The sequence below is a fragment of the Acartia tonsa genome, chromosome 7 (assembly GCF_053477335.1).
Source record: "Acartia tonsa isolate MP-2025a chromosome 7, ASM5347733v1, whole genome shotgun sequence".
NCBI classification, from domain to species: domain Eukaryota; kingdom Metazoa; phylum Arthropoda; class Copepoda; order Calanoida; family Acartiidae; genus Acartia; species Acartia tonsa.
Genome location: NC_137266.1, coordinates 51,802,054 through 51,826,422, shown reverse-complemented (window position 1 = coordinate 51,826,422; position 24,369 = coordinate 51,802,054). Strand labels below are relative to the sequence as shown.

At 32.1% G+C, this 24,369-nt stretch overlaps 1 protein-coding gene across 1 annotated transcript in view; it reads right to left on the bottom strand.

Annotated features, from left to right (window-relative positions):
* Window positions 1-24,369, bottom strand: part of LOC145324615 (uncharacterized) — a 78,501-nt gene that overhangs the window by 9,092 nt on the left and 45,040 nt on the right. The window contains exons 8-17 of the mRNA XM_080167197.1: window positions 21,763-21,833; window positions 20,999-21,080; window positions 19,720-20,321; window positions 18,813-19,296; window positions 18,094-18,176; window positions 17,725-17,778; window positions 17,176-17,286; window positions 16,559-16,650; window positions 16,064-16,157; window positions 8,570-8,665 (exon numbers count right to left, since the gene is read on the bottom strand). Of these exons, the coding sequence (XP_080023323.1) occupies window positions 8,570-8,665; window positions 16,064-16,157; window positions 16,559-16,650; window positions 17,176-17,286; window positions 17,725-17,778; window positions 18,094-18,176; window positions 18,813-19,296; window positions 19,720-20,321; window positions 20,999-21,080; window positions 21,763-21,833 (1,769 nt within the window). The remainder of the gene's footprint in view (window positions 1-8,569; window positions 8,666-16,063; window positions 16,158-16,558; window positions 16,651-17,175; window positions 17,287-17,724; window positions 17,779-18,093; window positions 18,177-18,812; window positions 19,297-19,719; window positions 20,322-20,998; window positions 21,081-21,762; window positions 21,834-24,369) is intronic.

Sequence of the window (24,369 nt, the reverse complement as noted above, 5' to 3'; positions counted from 1 at the left end):
TGAAATTTGCGTACAATTAAGCTTTGAGTATAATGTGGAGGGTCTAATTTAAAGTAGCATTGTATTACTATAAGGCAACGTCTATTATATTGTCTATGTCATACGTTTTAACAAAATGGGTAAATTTTAGATAGAAAAATATTATGATTACTTTTCGAAAAATATGCTTCGCCCCTAGAGGCCTTTAGGGGCAATTAAAGAAGATGCCCAATTCCATTTGTAGTTTCAAAAAGATGAAATAGTGTATTTTTCGTGGGGTTATTTTTTCCTAGGGCTATTTCTTTCTCTTGGGAGGGTGGTGGTACTCTCCTCAATATAGCAAAATCCTTCGGTACATAAAACAGACAAACACACACATAGACATGATGTTATTTTTAGCTGTTTTAAATAATAGCCGTATTATACCAACGCCACGTATTTGTAAAATTCCAGATTTGACCAAGAACTAAGATCTGCCCGGGGACTAAATTCTTAAGGTTAGGCGATACAAACACTAAGAAATAAGATTAACTGAATTTGAATTTCCGAATGTGTACAATGTTTCTTCATCCTATCTCAATATTTACACAAATTTGAATGTATAAACGATTTATACATTATGAATTCAAAATTTCAATTTTTCAAATTTAGATTTTTTTGGAAGTTTGAATCTTTTTTAGCTAGTGGTAAATATTGAGATAGGATGAGGGTGCTATGTACACAATCGGAAACTCAAATTCAGCTGACCAAAATAAAGAAATAACCATTGCTTCCCATGAACATGACGCCTCTTATAAATCTATAGAACAATGGATATTTGTAATAAATGGCACTTACGTCGTGTTAAATGGCATTTTATTTCTTATTTTTTGTTTAATGTCCTTATAGCTTTAACATTGAATAAGAACTTTTTGTGTCTGGTTTTAAAATGAATGTTGACACATTGTTGTGTAACTACTTGAGCTCATTATTCTGGGATCTAAAGATATAAGACAATAGCCGATAAATTGATTTAAATCCTCAATGACTACCCCTTTTGTAGAATACCATTATTTGTTGAAACTTTTGATCACTCAACTTAAATACCCAACCAATAAAAATTCAATAAAAGTCCCAAAAAATGATGAGCTAACGAATAAGAAAACGTTATTATAAAACTTTGGGGACTAGTGTAATAAACAGCCCAATGTCCCCTCCCTCCATGTGATTATTGGCATGTATTGTCCTTCTATCGTCGATTTTGGAATATTTATATTGGACTTTTATTTTTTTTAATGTCCTTTTTCATTTCGGTTTAAGTGTTGTGTTGTGTTTTAAATGATTTATTCTAAGTATTTTTTACTTATTCATGATTTTTTGTTATCTAACTTTAGTTATAAAACTAGAAAATTTGCAATTGTTATAATAAAAATAATATTGGTTTGGTCCTTTTTAAACTCTTAAATGAAAAAGTATGCTTTAGATCTTGGTCGAAAAAGATAGAGATTAAAGTTTACAAGCCTATCCATTGATTTTGACATCCTTGTTTGAAACAAAAACATTCAATAATAATTTTAAATTTTTCTGTAGTTTTGTTTAAATACTGCAAGTCCATCAAAAAGAATTCATTTCATACACATTGTTCTGAATTTAAGTAATAGTAATGTCTGTTACTCTTTATTTATTACTAGCGGCTACGTTTGTTTTTCGTTGAACTCTCTTTCTAAAATTGAGAAATTTAAAAAAAAATTATTTTCTCTAGGGAGGGTGGTGGTACCCTCCCCCAAAATAGTTATAAACCTTCCCGGGACATATGAGAATCTACCCTGTTAAGGAGAACCCGATCGGTTCAGCGGTTAGCGAGATCTTTCGGTACAAACACACAAACACACAGACACACAGACACACAGACACACAAACATCCTGTTACTTTATTATAAGGATATTGTCTTGGATATTTTTCAGGGATCTAAAGAGATATGTCAATTGCCGATAAATTGGTGTACTTCCCCAATGGTGATAAACAAAATAAACCCTTCTGTAGATTAAAATTAGTGGTTGAAACGTTTAGACACTCAACTAGATGAATGAACTAATCAAAGTTATATTCCTCAAGGTTTTTAAGTCAACGAATAAGATGGTGTTATTATAATACTTGGGGACTAGTGTAATAAATAGTCTAATGTCCCACCCCCCCCCCCCAGATATTTTTAGTTTTTCGCAGTATGTCTGTTACCCTTTAATTATTATTTTGTCTTTGAAATTTTTTTAGAATCGCAGCTACTATATAATCATCATACTAGAGACGTTAAAAATGTTACCTACTGCTGCTATGTCAGGCTATTTAGGTTGCTAATATGGACCTAAATCATTGGGGTCAGTTCATCTAGTATGAGTGTTAAAGGGGGGTGGATGTGGGGTATCATTTTCTTAAAGTAATATATCATTATCCAAGTAATTATATATCGATTGCTTAAACAAATAACCTATCGTCCTTAAACTATAAGAAATAAACGTATTAAATACATAATAAATTATAAAAATATGCATATCCTATAATTTATCTCACAAAAATTTTACCTGCGGGGCCCAAATGTAATCAATTTTATAGGTTTAGAAATAGATTAATGATTGAGAATTATAATTTTGACCTTACTGAATACTAATTTATTTTAACTTTACATTTTTAAGCTGAATCATTATTCTGCAACTATGTGCAGCTACTCTATAATAAGTACAGGCTGTTTTGATTTCAAATTTTGTAGATTTCTGTAAAGATATGGTATACTCTAGAAAGAGCGCAACAATTTCATCGATTTTTAAGAATTGTTCAATTCAATTGATTTAATTTTGTAAATTGTGATTCCTAACCATATCTACAAGACTACAATAAGGTCTAAATAAATAAGAACCTTTTAATTTAAAATCAATATCAATATGTGAGCTTCTGTTAGCAAAAGTTGTTACTCTATATTTATTATTAATGTTCGCACGTCCCTTAATGACATTTGTTCAGAATTTACTTTTTTAAGGAAGTAAAACCTTTAAATTTGTTAAGGAAGTTTGGTGCTTTCCCTTAAAGCACCTGTCAAACACTGAACTCCCGCCCCCTTAATAAATTGAAAAAAAGATTTTGGCGGGGAAGGGTAATTTTTATTTTATTCTATGCCAAACCCCTGCGGGACCAATACCTAAATTGCACTAACCCTACAGGGCTACTCAGTACCAAATATAATATAAGCCCTAGTAAAGTATCAACACCTCCTCCACCTTAATATCAATCTATTTAAAAAATATGGGGGAGGGGGGTTGAGTGTTCAACTAGGAACTTCAAGGGAAAACGCCGGAAGCTTCTTTTTAAGATGCAGCCAATCAGAATCTCACAATCATATAGGATTAAATTGTTTTCTTGCATGTCTAAGAAATTTTGGGTTTAGCAGATCGGTAAACAGATACAAAATTGGAAAATTGTTAAATAAGCAAGTGAAAATTATAATCGACACTTACTATCAAAGTAGCGGATACGCCCCTAGACGCCTATAGGAGCACTTGAATGGGTGGGGAATGTTTGAATTTGACGACCCAATTTATAAAACTAAAATAAAAATTTCGGATCAACTGCAGTTCATGGTAAAATACTCCCGGTAACAATTATTTCCTAAAAAATCTATGAATTTTAAAGGCTGCTAGCTGCCAAACAGCTGAATATACAGATCATACCCGCACACCATTTTAAGCGGCATAGGAAGGCCTACAAATAATCTGGAATAGCCAAGATCCAATGATGCACAGGGAAAGCTTCACTAAAGAAAAAACGCGTAAAATAGGTCTTTTTCACGCACTTCTCTGCACTGCGAGATAATTATGCATTATTGATTTATGGATATTCCAGATTATTTGTAGGCCTTCTTATGCCGCTTAAAATGGTGTGCGGGTAATAGGTATGATCTGTATGTTCAGCCGTTTGGTGGTACCCCAAATCTTTGTTTATTACACTAGTCCCCAAAGTTTTGTTTATTAAACTAGTCCCTAAAGTTTTTTAATAACGTTTTCTCATTCGTTGAATATCGACTTTGAGGACTTACGTTTCCTTATTAGTTGTCTTATCCCTTTAGATCCCTGCATTTTAACTCATTTACCTATCATATATCTTTTTTATATAATTCCCAAGATAAAGTGTAAATGAAAAAGATATTATAATTCGGTAGCGATACCTCTAATTAATACATTCAATATAACCAAAAACAAAGTAGCACAGTAACAAAAGATAAAAAAAAATGTTTCAAAAAATAAGAACAATGAGCTTTAATATATGTAGTAATATAAATAAATCTTTATAGAAAAGTAACAGGTTGTCTGTGTGTTTGTTTGTATGTAGCAACATTGAAGCTACGCATAGGTCTATGGAATGTCAATAACTATTAAGGGGGACAGTACCACCATCCTTACAAGATATATCGCCCCCAGAATGAAAAATTACCCTCCTACAAAAATTTAAAAGTGAGAGGCCGCTAGTAGAAAATATATAGATTTAGAATTCATTAGGTAATGATTTTTTTATTTTTGATTACATCGTTGGGTTTTCTGATGATCATTTCTAGAGAAGTATTTCAAATAAATTAAAGCATATTTTATTCACCACAGTACACAAACAAGAATGACAAAATATAGTAGCATAGCCACACAATTAATAATTTTCTAGATTAATTCAAATAAAACCAAAGTTATTTAATGATTTTTAACCAAATATAAGCCTCAAAAAGAGTAACATTATGTATGTCTGTACTGCTGAACCGATATGGTTCTTCATTACAGGTTCAGGGATAATTTAAACTATTTTGAAAAGACCTCTAGAGGCGTAGTCGCTAGCCTTACATAATTAAATAAAATTTTGTTTTAACATTGAGAAAATATTGTTTGAAATTCAACTTTTACTGGATACTGATAGGAATAAGTATTTGAAAAAATACTTACACACACACAAACAAATGTTAAGAGGGAGGGGGGTGTACTTTGAGATAATTTTTCAGATGGCGTTAAATAAAATAAGTATCATACTTTTTCATTCCCATTGAACCCAATAAAGATGATCATTGATCATTTGGGTTAATAGTTTTATCTTGAGATATCATATCACTATCTCACGTGTAAGTAGAAGCAACTAGCAACCTTATTCATTTCCGTCAACTCACAAAATTAACAAAATTGCCAGGGACTCTACAGGACTTTTATGGGGAAAAGAGGATTACGTCTGATTAATAGAAAACAAGGGCTATTTTGTTTATAAGCAAAGAAGCAATAATAGTTAGTTTTCGCATCGTATTATAGACACCTTTCCTTGGGCATTAAAATAAAATAAAAATAACAAACAAATCTTGCATTAATTTTATGATATTCGTGGAAAATTATGTGTAATATGATATGATACATGATTTTTCATTTTGACTGAGAACCAATTCTAATCCAGCGGATAATAATAAGTTTCATAGCCCTTCTTGAAAAGATCTTGAAACATTGTAAAAAAATGCTTTGAATATTTGGATGCATTATTCATTAACAGTAAAATAACCTTCACTACTAGCTAAGCATTTTAATTTTATATTTTTTTATTTTTATATCCACGGATAGCTGTCTATAGAAAGATACTTTAGTTAATGGTGCATTATTCATACCAAGTCCCTGGCAATTTGTTGAAGGAAAGAAAACAAGGAGTGTGGGGGGGGGGGGTAAAGTAAAATAACCTTCACTACTACTAAGCATTTTAATTTATTATTTTATACTCAACATGAAAAAATTCACTTTTCTTTATAATTTGTACTTTTTTCTGTATTTTTCTCTGTCTCTCTCTTAAAATTTTATGTAGGTATCTCTCTATATATATCTATCTATTAAGTAAAACAACCTTAACTAATAAGTATTTTAATTTATTATTTTGTACTCAACATTACAAAATTCACTTTTCCTAACAATTTGAACTTTTTTCTCTCTTTCTTTCTCTCATTCTTTCGATTGCTTTTCTCTCTCTCTCTCTCCCTTTTTTTCTCCACCTTTAGTATTTGTTATTCGATTGATAATTTCTCCTTAACTTTTGTGAAATAAACCCAAAAAAAAAATTTTTGTAGGTTTAATATTGAAATCTAAATTTGTTTTGTTGTAATCATTTTTGTTTCATGTAATCTGTCTATAATAGTTCCCAAATTATTATGATTTTCATCATTGCTGAAACATATAATTTTGTGAAATTAATTCATTGTTGCAAGGTAAAGAGAATCAGGATAGATATTCAGAGGTTTTATTACACTAGTCCCCAAAGTCTTATAATAACTTTTTTTATTCGTTGGCTTAACAATCTTGGGGACTATTTTTCAATTTTTATTGGTTGGTTTATAAGTGTCCAAAAGTTTCAACTACTAATAATAATCTACAGAATGGGTAATTTTGTGTATCATCACTTGGGATGTACATCAATTTTATCGGCCATTGTCTTATCTTTTGTCCAACGTTTCAATGTGTATGATAGGGATGTATATCAAATTTATCGGGCATTGTCTTATCCCTTAAGATCCCTGGAATGTATGTCCATGTCTTTGTAACACAAAAGACATGCACTTTATCTGTCATGTGCGACAAATTAAATTTCCAACAAAATCATAAAAAGTTGGAACATTTTTTTTTTATTTTACTCGTAGATTTTTGTAATGAATTACGAATCTGTTTATAGTGCCTGTAAAAATATGACGTCAAACAATACAAATGATCAATGATAGGCACTACACAGACTAAATTACCAATGGCAGGCCAGTGTATATTTTAATTGACCAATATTAGGCCAGTAAGACGTATTTTTTAAAGGCACTAAAAAAAGCTTCATGAATTATATAAACTGGATTTATGAGTAAGTCTCAATGGATTTTGTAAAAGGCTGGACTAATTTGATTGGTTGATTAAAGTTAAGTGTCTAAATCACTAATTGTAATATACAGAAGAGATAAATTTGTGTATTATCATTGAAGATGTACATCAATTTATCGGCAATTGTCTTATCCTATTAGATCACTGACTAATTTATCTAGGAAGGGAAGGGTTGTTGCTATTTTGAGCTTTTTTAGAGCTCTAAAGTAACAAACCTTAAGACAACAAATTATAAGATTATTAACTCTAGTGCCAAAATGGATATAAACTTCGTGGATATTGTGAGCGATTCTCGTAAACCCTGATAAAATGTTTCTCCCAGCTGGCTAATATCGAAAAACCCTCCACTTATAACTGTACCCCATCCCCTTTCTTGATAATGGAGGAACGTATTGACTAATGTCTGGGGACTATATTAGCAACCTAAATTGACAATATCCACGTATTATTTATCCATTAGTGACAAAATCAATTATGAGCATAAGCCTAGATCATTAATTCAGGGATCTAAAGGGATAAGACAATGGCCGATAAAATTGATGTACATCCCCAATATGATACAAAAATTACCCCTACTATAAATTAAAATCAGTGGTTGATTCATTTGCACACTCAACCTAAATAACCAATCAATCAAAATTCCCCAAAGCTGTTAAGCCAAGGAGTAAGAAAACGTTATTTAAAACTTTGAGGACTAGTGTAATAAACAGTCCATTGTCCCCCTCACTCTCTGACATTAATGGCTTAATCAAAATCTTAAAACTCATCACTTAAAAGGTTTTAATTGTTTTATCTTGCAGCTTCTCTATAGTTTTTCAGGAAAGAAGGGGGCAATGGGCTGCTTATTACGCTAGTCCACAAATTTTTAAATTAAAGTTTTCTTATTCATTGGCTTAACAACTTTGGGTACTTTTGTTGAATTTTTATTTGTTGATTCAGCAAGTTGTGTATCCAAATTTTTCAACTACTGATTGTAATCTACAGAAGGGTTAATGTTGTGCATCATCATTGGGGATGTACATCAATTTATCGGCCATTGTCTTATCCCTTTAGATCTCTGGTATTATCACTATTATGAACAAAATTATACTTGTTTTATTTTATAGCAAATAGTTGGGGGGGGGGACTTTAGTAATTTACTTGTAGATTGTTTCCTTTTTCAAATTATACACATTTTATAAAATAATCATATAACAACATATAATTTAGGGAGAAGAAGGAAGTTAGTTTTGCCTATAATTCTAGAACAATTGATAAATTAGAATTACATATATGTATATGATTTTTATGTCAAAACCACAGCATTTTCCAAACTTTTCAGAATCATTTTTTCGTATTATTTTGTCTAAAAATCTAGATTTATCACTAAGAATGCAGGGATCTAAAAGGATAAGACAATGGCCGGTAAATTAATGTACATAACCAATGATGGTACTCAAAATTTACATTTTTATAGATTACTATTCGGGGTTGAAACGTTTGGACACTCAACTTAATAAAACATTCAAACAGAATTCCTAAAAATTCCCCAAAGATTTTGAACTAACGAATATGAAAATGTTGTTATAAGACTTTAGGGACTAGTATAATAAAAAGCCCAATGACCCATCCCTGCTATGAATGAATATATGGGTTATACGTCATTATCTTAATGCTAGATTTAGTAGAAGCTTCGCTATGAAACAAACAAGAAACCTACCTCTGATTTTACATCTGAAGGAGCCTCCACTGAATTTTGACTTTTGGTGAAGTTGGGGAAATTAGAGGTGGGTTTTCTTTGCCTCTGCTTGCCAATCTGAAATTAATATTGGATATGAAAACTATAAATATGTATAGTATAGATGTATATACAGACAACTGCCTCCCTTCCTTTTTCAAATACCTCTTTCGTCTGCTTCTAAATTATTTTCTGCTTCTTGGCTGTGTTGATATAAGCGACACCATTGGTTGATTTTCAATGACCCAACAGAAAAGTTGCACAAGGTGGTTGCGATGGGGAGATACAGTTATTTAACCCTTTCTCCCTCTAGTGTTGTACTCTAATGGATATATATTATATAATTGTATAGAATATTCATTTGTGTAATCTAATGCAGGGAGGAAGGGGACATTGGGCTGATTAATACACTAGTTCCCAAAGTATCCGTTGGCTCAACAACTTTGGGGACTTTAATTAAATTCTGATTAGGTGGTTCATTTCTTTTAATGTCAAAACGTGTCAACCACTAATTTTAATCTACATAAGGGGTAATTTGGTATATAATCATTTGGGTGTACATCAATTTATCTGCCATTGTCTTATTCTTTTAGAGCAAGGAATCTAATGCAACATTAAAAAATTCGTTTTAAGTAAGATGCAATGAAATAGAATAAGCCATTTAATACGGGCAGACAGACAAACAGATGTTTCTTATAAAATAATTTTACTATGTACAATAACAAATTGTTTTATCCATTTATATTAGATTCAATAAGGATTTATATAATTAATCTAAAGCCAAACAATTTCCGAGCAATAACATTAAATTTTAGGCGCTTATAAACACAAATTTGGACAGTTATTCGAAACAATCAATTGTTGAGATCTCTCAAACGGCATGTTAAATAGATTTTAATTGGAATGTTTAGCCAAAATAAAATTTTCTGCATGTAGAAAAAATTATCGTCTATTTAATCATTTATTGATCAGTTCGTTCATACAGCAAGAGGGGAAGAGGGGACGGAATGAGGTAAAAAGGATAGAAGGGGGTATCGTTATTTTAGCCCTTTGTGTGTTTCACTTTATTAGATATCATGAAAATCTGGTGTAAGATCCAAGTAATAATGTAATTGTAACTGGTTTTAGGCTATTTTAAAGATATATTTTTTTTTCCATACTGTACAAAAATCTTTGTAATATTTACAAAAAAATCTCATGATTCAATAGATTTATTAAATGAAGGTCAAACGCATATTTAAACACAAAAAAAAACAAAGAATTAGAGCAAAAATTGTTGAAACATATGTAAGCAAAACCGATCATTACACAAATCAATGTATTGAAATTTTAAAATTTGACACGAAAAGAAAATCCACGAAAAAAAACAAATAAACAATTTTTGTGGTTAGCTTTGAGAAAATCAGGGATCTAATGGGATAAGACAATGGTCGATAAATTGAAGTAAATCCCTAATAATGATACACAAAATTACCCCTTCTGTAGATTATAATTAGTTGTTAAACCGTTTAGACACTCAACTTAATAAACCAACCAAAATTTAAAAAAATAGAAGGCTCCGCAGTTGTTAAGCCAACGAATATGAAATCATTATCATTAAACTTTGGGGACTAGTGTAATAAAAAGCCCAATGTCCCCTCCCTCCTTGAATATATTATACTATATGTGTGTGGTTGTGAGTGTGTATGTGTGTGTGAGTGTGTGTATGTGTAGTATTGATTTCTAAGAAAATGTTTTATGTTCATTATTGTTGTTGACTTGTACATTATATTGTCTTTAGTAAGAGAAAGGGATAATTATCATGAAAAAACATTAATTACTTGTAAAATACAGGGACCTAAAGGGATAAGACAATGGCCAATAAATTGATGTACAGCACCATTGATGACGCTCAAAATTACCCCTTCTGTAGATTACAATTAGTTGTTAAAAAGTTTGGAAACTCCCCAAAGTTGGTAAGCCAACGAAAAATAAAGCGTTATTATAAAACTTTTGGGGACTAGTGTAATAAACAGCTCAATGTCCCCTCTCTCCCTGTGTAAAATACCTCGTATGGGCGAGGCTTTTGTCCACGACACTAAAACAACTTCTAGGGAAAACTAAGAGAACTTTGTTTCTTTTTCTGTTAAAATATCCTAGGAAAAGTAACACCCAAAACAGACAACCAACACATTGATTGCATTATATTTATCTTCCCTTCCTATGAATCTTTATAGACCAATACACTTTTCTTAATTTTTCTATTAAAGCCATGTGCCTAAAAAAGTAGTAATATTCAATATTTTTGAGGTCTCTAATATGACGTTGTGTGGTAATACAATCTAATTGCGATTCTTTTCCAAATCTTTGTTATCTTTTCATGAATCAATAATTTATGTAGCATAAATTTTACAAATTTTTGTGTTGTTTGCATATGTAGTATTTTTACAAATAGAATCTAAATAGCTCAAAACAATCAGTAGACTGAAATCTAAAAATTCAATAGCCTAAAACCAACCCGGGACGAATGTGAAGCTTCACTATAATGGAGAACTCAATCGAGTCAGTAGTTATAAAAATCTTAAGGTACAGGCAAAAAAGCCTAACTACTTATGACACTTATCCAAGATTTATTGACCATTTTCTGGAATATTTTAGATTTCCCTAGGTTAATTTTAAGAATATGTTTCTGGTTTGAGAAAAAAAATAAAAGAATTTTTTAAAGATAGAAAAAATAGTTTGGCTTTACTAAAAAAGAAAACTAGTAATAGTGTCTAACTTTTTATCTTTGTGACGTAACAAAAATCGAAGGATGAGAGGGGAGGTGGGAAAGGAAACCCCTAAAAAAGAGATGGATTTTTGTTACGTCACAAAGATAAAAAGTTAGACACTATTACTAGGTTCCAAAAAAAACCTAAAAAATGTAAAAACCAAAGCTCTTTATAGTACCTGTGAAAAAATGACGTCATACAATACAAATGACCAATGATAGGCCAATACACAGACTAAATTACCAATGGCAGGCCAGTAAACATTTTAATTGAACAATGGTAGAGCGGTTTAGTGTCATTTTTTTAGGCTCTATAAAAAGCTTCGTTTAAAGCTTAGTGAGATTATTAAAACCAAAAAAAACTTATTGAACCTTTGCTGATTTGTATTGTTTGTAGTATTGTGTAAATACTCTAGCTTGCACAGCATGAAATTTCAGTAAAATGTCAATAATTTTACTAAGTCGCACTGTGCTCTAAAATGGTTCATTTTAAAAACATAAAAAATAGTGCCTTTAGTGGGCAAATTGAAACATGTGTTTACTATTATTAGGTTTCTCTAAATAGAAAAAACTCAATCGTACCAGCCATTTCCGAGATCCTTTATAATAACTTAATGTCTTGTAATGGTTTTAGACTATGTTTCTCTTTACGTCATTTCGATATCCCTTCAAATAAGAAGCCCCTTGATTCAAGTCTACAAAAAATACAATAATATCAAAACTATAATTTTAAAATTAGAAATGAAATAAAAAATTTACAGACTTCTTTTAATTCTATCTAGATTTTTTAACATTGAATTTTTTTATGCCTATTTATTAATGTTCTATGCCATAGTATAATGGGAAATACATGCCATGTCATGGGAATTAGTGGAAGGAAAAATACGGTTGTTCTCACATGCCAGCTCATAATAAAAATTGACTGATCGATCAGCCATTCAAAATGGATAATTAGTTTAAAATATAGTAAAAAAAGAATTTTAAAAAAGACAAAACTTGTCTACTTTGTATTTGTAAGGCAAACAGAAAATATCTTTTTACCCTCAAAAATAAATTGGATCAAAAAATGTCTAATTGATACAACCTAAAAGTAAAATATATCCTAACTAAATAGCTATTGCGTCCCTAGCATCTAAAGGGCTCTGTATTCAATAAGGTAAGAAGGGGGCAAAATAATAGCTTAAAACCACCCAAAGGCTTAAATATATCATTGAAAAAGTCTAAAATCATCGTGGAATCATGTGACTCTTCCTTAAAATGTAAAACTCAATCTGTCAAGTAGTTGTTAAAATTTAAGATTCGCTAAAATATACCTTACTTCTTAATATAATAGGATATTTCTAATAGAATTTTTATACTTTAAATATTTTTTTCTTGTTTTACACAACTGATCTTGACTTTGAAAACATTGCAATTTTACTTAACTAAACAAAGCCGAAAAAGGTAGCAATTGTCAATTTTGTTGCCCTGTCTCAAAGTTCCTAAAAATCCCTGACCCCCCACCCCCTCCCCTGAAATAAATTTAAAATAAGGAGGATTGGGGTAAACTAACCTACTCAGTACCTAATATAACATAAATTAACTCAATCTAATGACCACTCAATCCCCCTATATTCAAATTCATTTTAAAATTAGGGGGGTGGGTTGTTTCTGTGCTCTGCAAAACACTTTAAGGGAAATTACCTCAATTTTCAAGTTGGTAGGTTTTACAAGCTTTGCAGGACTTTAGTAAACAAGACATTACAAGTGTACAGTGGAGATAATTAAATTGGGACTTTTAAATTTAATCGGGTTGAGCTTTAATATCATTATTATAACTAGTTAATACGATGTAAAATGGTCGAATTTTAAAGCCTTTCAAGTTATAAAAGTTCAAAGGTATTTTTGTTTATACTAATACTAGTGGCTGCGCCTCTAGCATCTAGGGGTTTTGTATTCCCAGGGGTAAGGAAAGGCATAAATAAAGCATAAAACCATTAAATATAATAGCCTACAACAATCCTAAGAACCTTCCTTAAAATGTAGAACTCGTTCGGTTCAATAGTTATCGAAATCTTAAGCTACAGACAAAAAAAACTTACTACTTTATATAATAGGATAGGATAATCTACTAGTCCAATATTGCATGTCCCAATATAACCAACTTTACTGTAGTATACACACATACACAAACAATTATTTGTTGTGACTTTTCATTAAAAAAATATGTGGCTTTGTGTACTTTGAAAATACCAGGTAGGGAGGGGACAATGGGATACTTATTACACTTGTCCCCAAAGTTTTATAATAACTTTGGCTCAACAACTTTGGGAACTATTATTGAATTTAGATTGCTTTGTTCATTAAGTTGAATGTCCAAACGTTTCAACCACTAATCTTCTTAAGGGATGATTTAGTAAAGCATCATTACTGATGTACACTAATTTATCGGCCATTGTCTTATCCCTTTAGATCTTTGGAAAATAGAGACATTTTGTCTACAAGTTGCTTATATTTTTGTCATTCTTTAAAGACTTTTGTCTACTCTAAAGCTTTGGTTTATGAGGAACATTGGGGTGTTTATTACACTAGTCCCTATAGTCTAATAAAAGCGTTTTCTTTTTTGTTGGCTTAACAACCTTGGGAACTTTTATTTATTTTTGATTGGTTGGTTTACTTCATCTAAAATCTACAGAAAAGTTAATGTGTATCATCGTTGGAAATTTACATCAATTTAGTTTCAGTTTTCTTTTTAACATATCAAACTAAAATTAAGTTAGATTGTAATCTCAGTGCTTTTTATAAACAAAAAATTGAAATTAAACAGCGGAACTAAGTAATTATAGTTTATTTTTAAAGATTTTAGATATCTTAATGTTTTTAGCATTTTAAAGTGTAAAATACAATAGACGATTTTTACAATAATTAATGATCTTAGCCTTTGAACATAAAAAAATATGTTTTTTGTTGTCTGTGTGTGTGTGTGTGTGTGTGTGTGTGTTAGGGGTGTGTCTTGAAACACACACACACATAAATATGTGTGTTTGTGTTTTATTTGATTTTTCCAAAGTCTGACTACCCTATCACACACAAACACACACACACATATATGCACTTTTTTCACATACATTCCCACACACATATATGCTTGTTCCTATAAATAACAATTCTATTGGTATAACAGTATGATAACAGCACATTATTAGCTAAAAACTTACTGTAACTAGCTAATATGAATCATTTATAGAACCGGCAAGTGAATGACCTTCACATTGAAATTGATTCAACAACAGCACAAAGTTGTGTTGCTTTGGTCAGCTGAAGATGTTGTCACAAAGTTGGCTAAAAAAAGCTTTCCAGTTGCATTAAAACGATTAATATCCGCCGGATTAGAACCGGTTCTCAGCCTTACTGAACAATCGTGTATAGCATCGTATTACAGCCAATTTTCCACAAATATTAAAATAAAAATCATGTAAAATTAACACCAGTATCGTTAGCCCTTTGAGACCCTTTGAGGCTAGCGAAACTTGTTTTAATTTTTTATTTTTCATTTTAAATTTCGTCTATAATACGAACCGATAAATAACTAGTATGTGTTCGTTCGGACCTTGCTAATCACGCATGTCATTAAGTTCTCCATTTCAGGTAAGCTTCATTTTGGTCATGGGAATTAAATTTCGAAATCAAAGTCTTGTTATAGTTTTATACTATTTTTCATCCATAAGGAAACCTTATATATATTTATTTCAGGATTGTTTTAGGCGAATTTCTTTATTATATTTTTTAGATTTCTAGCCTACAAAAGGAGGAATATTGTTTATTATAATTGGGGGATGGAGATGGATGACTAATTTATCATACATTGTCCTATCCCTGATTAAAATAGTCTGAATTGTAAGGAAATTGTTGGTTTTTGTGAATTCATTCTTTAAAACTATTCTATGAAGAATAGAATTAACAATTATTGACTAATCAAAGCCAGAGAGAGAGGGGACAATGAATTGTTTATTACACTAGTCCCCAAAGTCTTATAATTACGTTTTCTTATTCGATGGCTTAACAACTTTATTATATATTATTTATATTATCTCAATTTAATAAAAAAAATAGATAGTATTTCTTCCTTAAAACCACACGTAAAACATAAAATATTTAGACATTAACCAAATGCATAAAATTACATTTTATAAGCCATTTATATTGCTAACCACTACCAGATAATCAAATGCATTCTCACATAGATATAATATATAATAGGAATAATATCTTAAAATAGGTTGCGTGCACAGCGTTCACCCGGGGGGGGGGGGTGAAACCATTTGTTGGTGAAAAAGGGGAAAAGTAAGTTTTAGTTTTAGTGGAGGTGTTGACACCTCCCTACAGCACGCCACTGTGGTAAATTGTTTATTTTGCTTGGAGACTTCAACGACAAAAAGAAATGTATCGTAGCTGGGCACATATAAGAATAGCTTTCTGCATGCAAATGTAAAAACTCACCAACCCCCACAAGACCCGCCCACCCTCCTTATTTTTTTTCAGTGACGCGATAAAAGTAAGGATTACTTTCTTTTCTGTACTTAAAGATATCTTTAATGTCAAACTCATTGGGTTCTCCTCTTTTGAATTATGTACATATCTTTCAAGTTAAGGTTAATTCTATTCCAGCCTTATAAATGAATATTTGAAAAGGATTCAAACTTTTGGTCAAGCCGTTTAAGAGACACTAACTAACAAAAAAATGTTACCTTCTTCTTGTTATTATATCCAAAAGATGTTCCCACACTGATGTCAAAAGTTTCTGGCACATTTATAGCGTTCTCAATTGGCACATAGATGGTTCTAAACAAAAAATATTCTACTTTTAAAAATACATTTCAAAGACTTGGAGACTAATTGACTACTTGTTAAAAGTGAAGCTTTTCTATGATTGGGGTAGGTCAGTCCGTAACGGTTAGCTCTTTTGATTAATTTAGACATTAGTTTAGAAATCAATTTCAAACATTGCATGATGATTTCCCTAACAGTTAGGTACGATTTAGGAAGCGTAGCACCTCTATATTCGTTTCCAGAAAGTCACTACGTCCATTTAAAGCAGGTTGATTTTAGTCTTTATCAAAAAGTCCTAAAAACTTAAGTATGTCCTTAAACAGTATCCTGTATTTATTCAGTTTTGCAACATATTTCCTTTAAAAAATAACTCACTCCCCCCCCCAAAAAAAAAAAAGAAAATACTAGTCCACCTGATATCTTGAATGCTGGGTGGGGTGAATCCCTCTCCACTGTCTTCTGTTCTCACTGGGATGGTGTCATACCAAAGAGGTCCGGAATTGATCTTAAATAGTAAACATTAACTATAGCCACACTGGGAGGGAGGGTTCATTGGGCTGTTTACTTTACATTAGTCCCCAAAGTTTTCCTATCCGTTAGCCTAACAACTTTGGGGACTTTTAATGAATTTTGTTTGGTTGGTTCATTAAATTGCGTGTCCAAACTTTTAACCACTAATTTTAATCTATAGGAGGGGTAATTTTGTTTATTTTCATTGGGGATATACATTAATTTATTGGTTATTGTCTTACCCTCTACTACTTATGGATATAATAATATGGATATAATACCTTCTTGGATAAATCAATAATCTCAGTGCCAAGACCATCATTTAATACCTATATTTGCGACAACTTTAATTACACAGAAACTCCCAATTTTTAACAACTACAAACCCCCCCCCCCCTTCTCTCTCGGAGAGTATCGAACCTGAAACTTACGGATAAGGTAACCAACATTCTATAAATGAGCTATGAAGGAGACCAATTATCAGTGGTGAAAAAAGACAAGGTAGAAACATAATTCATACCTTCTTGGATATATCAATAATTTCAGTGTCAAGACCCTCATCCTTGATAACACCCTCTACAACTTCTTCAACAAGCTCTTGAACTTTCTCAGCCTTCTCGGGTGCAGGGACCTAATTATAACATATTTAAATTGGGTTATTTATTACACTAGGCCACAAAGTTTTATAATAAAGTTTTCTTAATCGTTGGCTTCACAACATTAGAGACTTTTTTGGAATTTAAAAAAGCTCAGTGTTCAAACGTTTCAACAACTAATAATTTTGAATATCATCATTAAGGATGTAAATTAATTTATCGGCCATTGTCTTATCCCTTTAGATCCCTGGATTTAAAAAATGCTTGATACAAATTATTCAAATTTTACTTAACCATCTTAAAGTTTATGTTAATCTCAATTTCGTGATATGCCCTATAAAAAGCTTCTTGTGTTAATATCATTTTCTTTTAATTCTACTTTTATCAATTTTAATTCATTATTAAAGAAGATTGTCAATCAAAACATTTGCTACTATAGCTTCATAATTAACAAATTGAATTATTCCAAATACCTTATTTTCATTTTCATAGTAGATGTAGAAAACATCTTCATCATTATTTCCAACCTAATAAATAATAAAATGTATTTTTAAGTAGATAAAAACACTAAACTAAAACTAAATACTCAGAGAATATAAAACGGCAAAAATTTACGACAAATAAAATGGGAAATAAAGCAGGAACATTGGGCTGTTTATTACACTAGTCCCTAAATTTTTCATAACAACTTAGGGAACTTCTATTAAAATTTAATTGGTTGGTTCATTAAGTTAAGTTTCCAAACGTTTCATGCACAAATTGCATCATTAGGGATTTACATCAATTTATCGGCCAGTGTCTTATCCCTTTACATCCCTGACTATTATGACAAGTATACTTACATCAGCAACCTTCTCAGTACCCAGGGTGTCCAGGTCAATAATTTCTGTATCCTCAGGGGCTGCAGGTACTGCAGGGATAGGATCTAAACAAATATTAAGGATTAATAGCATAAAACCATCTCAATACAATAATTTCTGTATCCTCAGGGGCTGCAGGGACTGCAGGGATAGGATCTTAATAAATATTTCAATGTGAGAAAAACAACATAAAACCATTCAAAATATAAAAATAAAATAGCCTAAAGCCTTTTTTCCTCATAAGAAGCTTTCTGAAAATAGTTTAATGGTTGCCAAGATCTTAATATAAAAAACTTACAGCTTACATAGACCTAGTATATAAATAATAGGAGGTGTGTCTGTATGTGTATCTGTCTGTAGCTTATAATCTCTTTGGCCGCTGAATTGATATTGTTCTCATTTACAGAAAAGCTTCTTACATGTACAAAGAAGGTTTATAAACATTTAGGAGAAATAAATACACCCAGTTAAAGTAAGAATTACTTCTTTTTACGACCAAAGTTGGTTATTTGAAAAAGTTAATAGTGCCTATAAATAATGACGTCATACAATACATATGACCAATAATAGACCAGTGTCACCATTGGTCAATTAAATGTATATTGGCCTAAAATTGGTCATTTGTATTATATGGCGTCATTTTATTGGCACTATAATCTGCTTCTGGTTGTATAGAAGTTTCTATAAATTATAACTTTTACCTATAGAAATCCTCTGGAAGGCAGTGAAGGGTACAGGGGAGGGGCTGGCATATCCTCCATAGGATGGGGAGGGGCTATAGCCAAACGGAGCCGGTGTGGGAGAGGCATAGTTAGGGCTGTAGGCAACATAGGCAGGTGGTGAGGGGGAACCATAGGCAGGGGGCGTGGGTGAGGCATAGTTGGGGGAGGGGGAGCCGCTGCCATATTGGATAGGAGCAATGTAGCCAGATGAACCAGCAGAGGCCAAGTTCAGGCTAATTCCGCCAGTGTTGCTGTCATCATTGTAATCATATGAAGGTTGAGCTGAGGTATAGGTGTTATAGCTTGGGGAGGAATATACTACAGGGGCTGCAGTTGTGGTAGTTGTAGTTGTTGTTGTAGTTGTAGTTGTGGTGGTTGTGGTTGTAGTTGTATACACTGGCTTCTGGGTGGATTTTGGAACATTGTAGCTGACTACGGCTGGCACAGCATATGATTCAGAGCCCTAGAAAAGAAAATAATGATAAATTTTAACTTAGAACCTTAAATTTCGTCCAGGTATTTATTTTCTAATTATTTTCTACACCCCCTCAAAGCCTCTTAGAGGAGGGTACTGAACTAACCTCTTTTAATTTTAGTTCTAAAAAGGAAAAATCAATCAAAATTTGTTAGGGGGATATATTTTTTTTTCTATTTGCAATTTATCTTAGAAAGGTGGTAATACCCTCCCACAAAGTAATTATAAACATTTCCAGGCCATATAAGAATCTAAATTGTAATGAAGAACCAAATTGGTTCAGCGGATAGTAAGATCCTTTGGTACACACAGACAGACATCTTGTTACTTTAATATAAGGATTATTATTGTTTTGGAGATTGAATGTTAAAGAATTTTAATCCCTGAAAATTATGCATTTTTATATATTACCTGATAATTTGCGGGCGATTCATAAGTTGGTGCGGCATATGCGGGCGCAGGAGCAGGAGCGGAATATGTGGGGGCTTGTGCTGGGGCGGGTGCTGAATATGCGGGCGCAGGGGCAGGTGCGGAGTATGCGGGTGCTGGAGCAGGTGCGGAGTATGCGGGTGCAGGGGCAGGTGCAGAGTATGCGGGTGCTGGAGCAGGTGCAGAGTATGCGGGCGCGGGTGCAGAGTATGTGGGGGCAGGTGCAGGTGCCGAATAAGCGGGGGCAGCTGGAAGACGCTGATATGCTGGCACACGGGTAGTCTTAGGTCTGTAGACAGGCGGTTGGTATGCGGTTGTGGTAGCCTCAGTTGTGGGCGCGGCATAGGTTACAGGAGCACTGGGCGGGCTGTATGCAGGCGGCTCATATGCGGGTGGTGCGGCTGGCTTGTCATAGCTGTAGGATTGGATGCTGGCGGACGAAGCTTCGTCTTGGTCATCATGGTCATGGCTGGCAGAGTGGTCATGGCTTGCAGAGTGATCATGGCTGTTTGAGGCATGGTCATGACCGCTGCTAGGCTGTTCGTGTCCATGTCCATGACCGTGATCATGAGATTGGCTTTGACCTAAAATTTAAAGGATCGTTTTAATTTTAGTTTACCAATATTCGGTTTTTTTACCACTATCCTTTTTTCAGTTTTATCTATAAAATAAGCTATCTTAAAATATAGGATTCAATATGTTAAGTGGTCCCAGTTAAAGTGTTCGATTCTATGTTACTGTATTAATATCAATATCTATAATACAAAGTAGAACAATGTCTGTCCGTCTGTCTGTCTGTCTGTCCGTCCGTCTGTCTGTCCGTCCGTCTGTCTGTCCGTCTGTCCGTCCCTTAAGATCTCGGTAACCACTAAACCGATCGGATTCTACTCTTCAGGGAATATATCTAATGGTCCTGTGGTGGTTTTAGGCTATTTTCTTGGGGTGTGGGACACCCCCAAACTCCCCAAAAACAAAAAATCCCCCCCCCCCACAAGCCGCTAGTATGTATATATGAGAAGTGCTTAGGTGTAAATTAAAGTTATTTAACAGTATTTATAACTATATGTCTAAATCTAACTCTTTATCTTTCTTGAAATCTATTTGTCAAACTAAAGATCAATCTATTCACCTATGACTCAAAGGAGTCAAATTAAAAAAAAAAGAGAGAGCCTGTCATTCTATCTACCTCTATAGTTCGACAGTATAAAGGAGTCCAGTTTCTATTAGTTTCAAGTTTCATTTATCTAAATTTCGAACTAACCTGATGACTGGGCAGGGTAAAGGAGTCCAGTTTCAAAGACGGGGTCCTCTCCAGGAATCCATTTAGTGTTGATACCAGCCTGATTTTTATTAATCAAATTTTTATTATATGTATATATCCAATATGATTATCTGATTAAAATTCGATGTAGCTAGAAAAATTTTAAAATTCATTTGAATATTTTTGTCTTAAATCGGTACTTCCAGCTTTTGCAATGGGCAACCCTGGTTATGAAAAAACAAAGTATGCATAAAATTATGTAAATATGAATAATAATATGATTATCATTTTGTATGCTTTTTTGAAATATATATAGCTATCTATTTTTTTTAAATAAAAGAAAAAACAAGAAATTATTTATCTAATCAAAATTTGAACAAGTTTTGTCTCATTTGGAACTCATTTATTGTTTGTTCATTCAGTAGGAGGGGAGGAGATGGAGGAATTCGTTATTTTAGCCCGCTGCGTGTATTACTTTATAACCTAATATGGAAATCTGGAGTAATAGAATGGCCGATAAATTGATGAATATCCCCAATGATAATACACAAAATTACCCCTTCTGAAAAATAGCATTAGTGTTTAAAACTTTGGACGCTTAACTTCATGAACCAACCATTCAAAATTCAATAAAGTCCCCAAAGTGGTTGAGCCAACAAATAAGAAAACATTGTTATAAAACGTTAGGGACTAGTGTATTAGACAGCCCAAAGTTCCCTCTCTCTCTGCGAAGCTTCAGTTGTATAAAAAGTTGAATGTTCCTGTTTGAAGATATTAGGAATATTTAGAGGAGCATAGGTTCCATGTCCGATCCATCCATACTGAGTGCTAGGTCCTGAAACAAATAGTTAACAATCAAAATAATTAATACAATAAAATCAATTGTACGCAGGAGTCTAAAGGGATAAGATAATGGCCGATAAATTGATGTGTACATCCCCAATGATGATACAAAAAATATCCTTTTCTATAGATTACAGATAGTGGTTGAAACATTTGTACACTCTAATGAACCAACCAATCAAAATATAATGAAGGTTCCCAAGGTTGTTACACCAATAAATAAGAAAACATTATTATAAGTCTTTGAGGACTAGTTTAATAAAAAGTTTAAAGTCTTCTCCCTCCCTGGCTATTAATATCTTGTATCAGGGAATTTAAAATAATAAAACAATTATTTAACCAAAAAATAAATTTTAAGCATCAAATATGGAATTATTTTTATTTTAAAATCATATTATTTATTTCAAAAGAATCCTTCATATTTAGTTAATGCATAGTATTTTAGACAGCTTTCCGTGGATGTTAAAATGAAAAATCTGATTAAAACCAGATTTGTTAGGCCATCGTCTCCTCGGGGCTAAAAAAAACTGAAAAAATGAAAAATGAAAAAAACTGAATTTTTACTTTAATATTCGTAGAAAATTGTCTGTAATAGGATGCTATACATAATTTTTCAGTATAGCTGAGTACCGATTCTAATCCAGCGGATATTAATCGGTTTCGAAGCCATACTGGGAAAATATTTCTTAACCTCATTAACAATTTTCAGAAAATATATAAAAGCAATTTAATGTTTAAATGTTTTTAGTATTTCTTAGAAATTGTGCATGTCGTTGTTTCTTGTAATTACTAAGTTAAGATTAATTAGGGAAAATCCTAATAAAATTTAGGGATCTAAAGGGATAAGACAATGCCCGATAAATCAATGTACATGAATCATAAATGTTGATACACAAAATTACCCCTTCTGTAGATTACAATTAGAGGTTTGGACACTTAACTATATAAACCAACCAAATAAAGTTCAATAAATGTTAATAAGCAACGAATAATAAAAATATTTTTAAGAAAGAAAACTAGTTTGAGGCCAATTTGAGAGAATTGTCAAAAACTAGTTAAAGAGTAACTTTTTAATCAAAATATTTTTAAACAAGGATGACAACATCTATAAGTAGGGAAGCATTAAAATATTTAAAAATTTCTAGAAAACAAACAGAATATATAACAATGTTTTATGCTCAATAATGATGGAAATATTGACAAGAAGTTTGAGCCTTCTATCTAAAACAAGAGCCGAGAAAATCACGTTTTCATCACTAAGTCTGTTACGGACGGACATTTTAATAATAGAGTAGCTTCGCTACTAATAACGGTTCCATGGTATATAAAACGCATAACAACTCTAATATTCAAATACCACCATAGCAAATATCCTTCTTAAATTCATTTTTTGTAAACATTCTCAACAACATTTCAAAATGATTTTATGCCATTTAGATATAGTTAAAGATTTTTAAATCAGTTTAGCCCCGGTCTAATAAAACTATTATTAATGTTATGATTTTTATTTTAATATTCGTAGAAAACTGTCTGTATTATGATGCTAAACATAATTTTTTAGTATGGCTGAAAACCGGTTCTAATCCAGCGTATATTATCGGTTTCAAAGCCATATAGAGCTACAGAGTTGATATCTCATTACAATAAAAGAGAGAAATATGAAGAAGAAAAAACTCCAAGAAAATCACGAAACGTTAAAAAATAACTTTTGCAAAATTAATATCAATTAATTAATATCTTTTGAGGCATAACCGACAGACAGACGGATAAAACAATGTATAGATTAGATGCGCCATTTTTTCAGCAACCGAAAAAATAAATTTCCCCCATAGCCATACGGACCTAGTGATGGACGGGCTAGCGAACAGACGGACGGACAGACAAAGTGAATTATATAGTAGCTTCGCTACTAAAAAAATAAACATAAATAAACATTTTACATTCCAACATAAAATTAAAATAAAGATATCACGTTTTTCCTTGGACACATTCTAAATTTTCAAGGTTTATCAATTAAAAATTTATCTTGTCATTTCTTTACTTAATAAGTCAGGGCTCGGCAGCCGCTTATTATTTTAGTAAAGTTGCTTTGACGGCGGCTGCAGATTTATTAATTACTCGCGCTTCTTTAAAAAGGTGGTGGTTGAAGTTTCAATACAAGAATCTAAAGGGATGAGACAATATCCGGTAAATTGATGTATATCCCCAATGGTGATACTTAAAATTATCCCTTCTCTACATTATAATTAGTTGTTGAAACGTTGAAACGTTTAAACGCATAAATTAAGAAATCAACCAATCAAAATTTATTAGAGTCTCCAAAGTTGTTAAGCCAACGAATAAGAGAACGTTATTATAAAACTTTTGGGACTAGTTTATGCTTTTCAAGCTGGACAGTCAAACAATTGAAAAGCGGATTTTTATCTGAATAAAACTGCAACTGCCGAGCCCTGAAAAAAGAACTTGGAAAGGTGCATTTTAAATTACGGTGAAAACATTAATGTTATTTTTATTGCTTTCTTAATTGT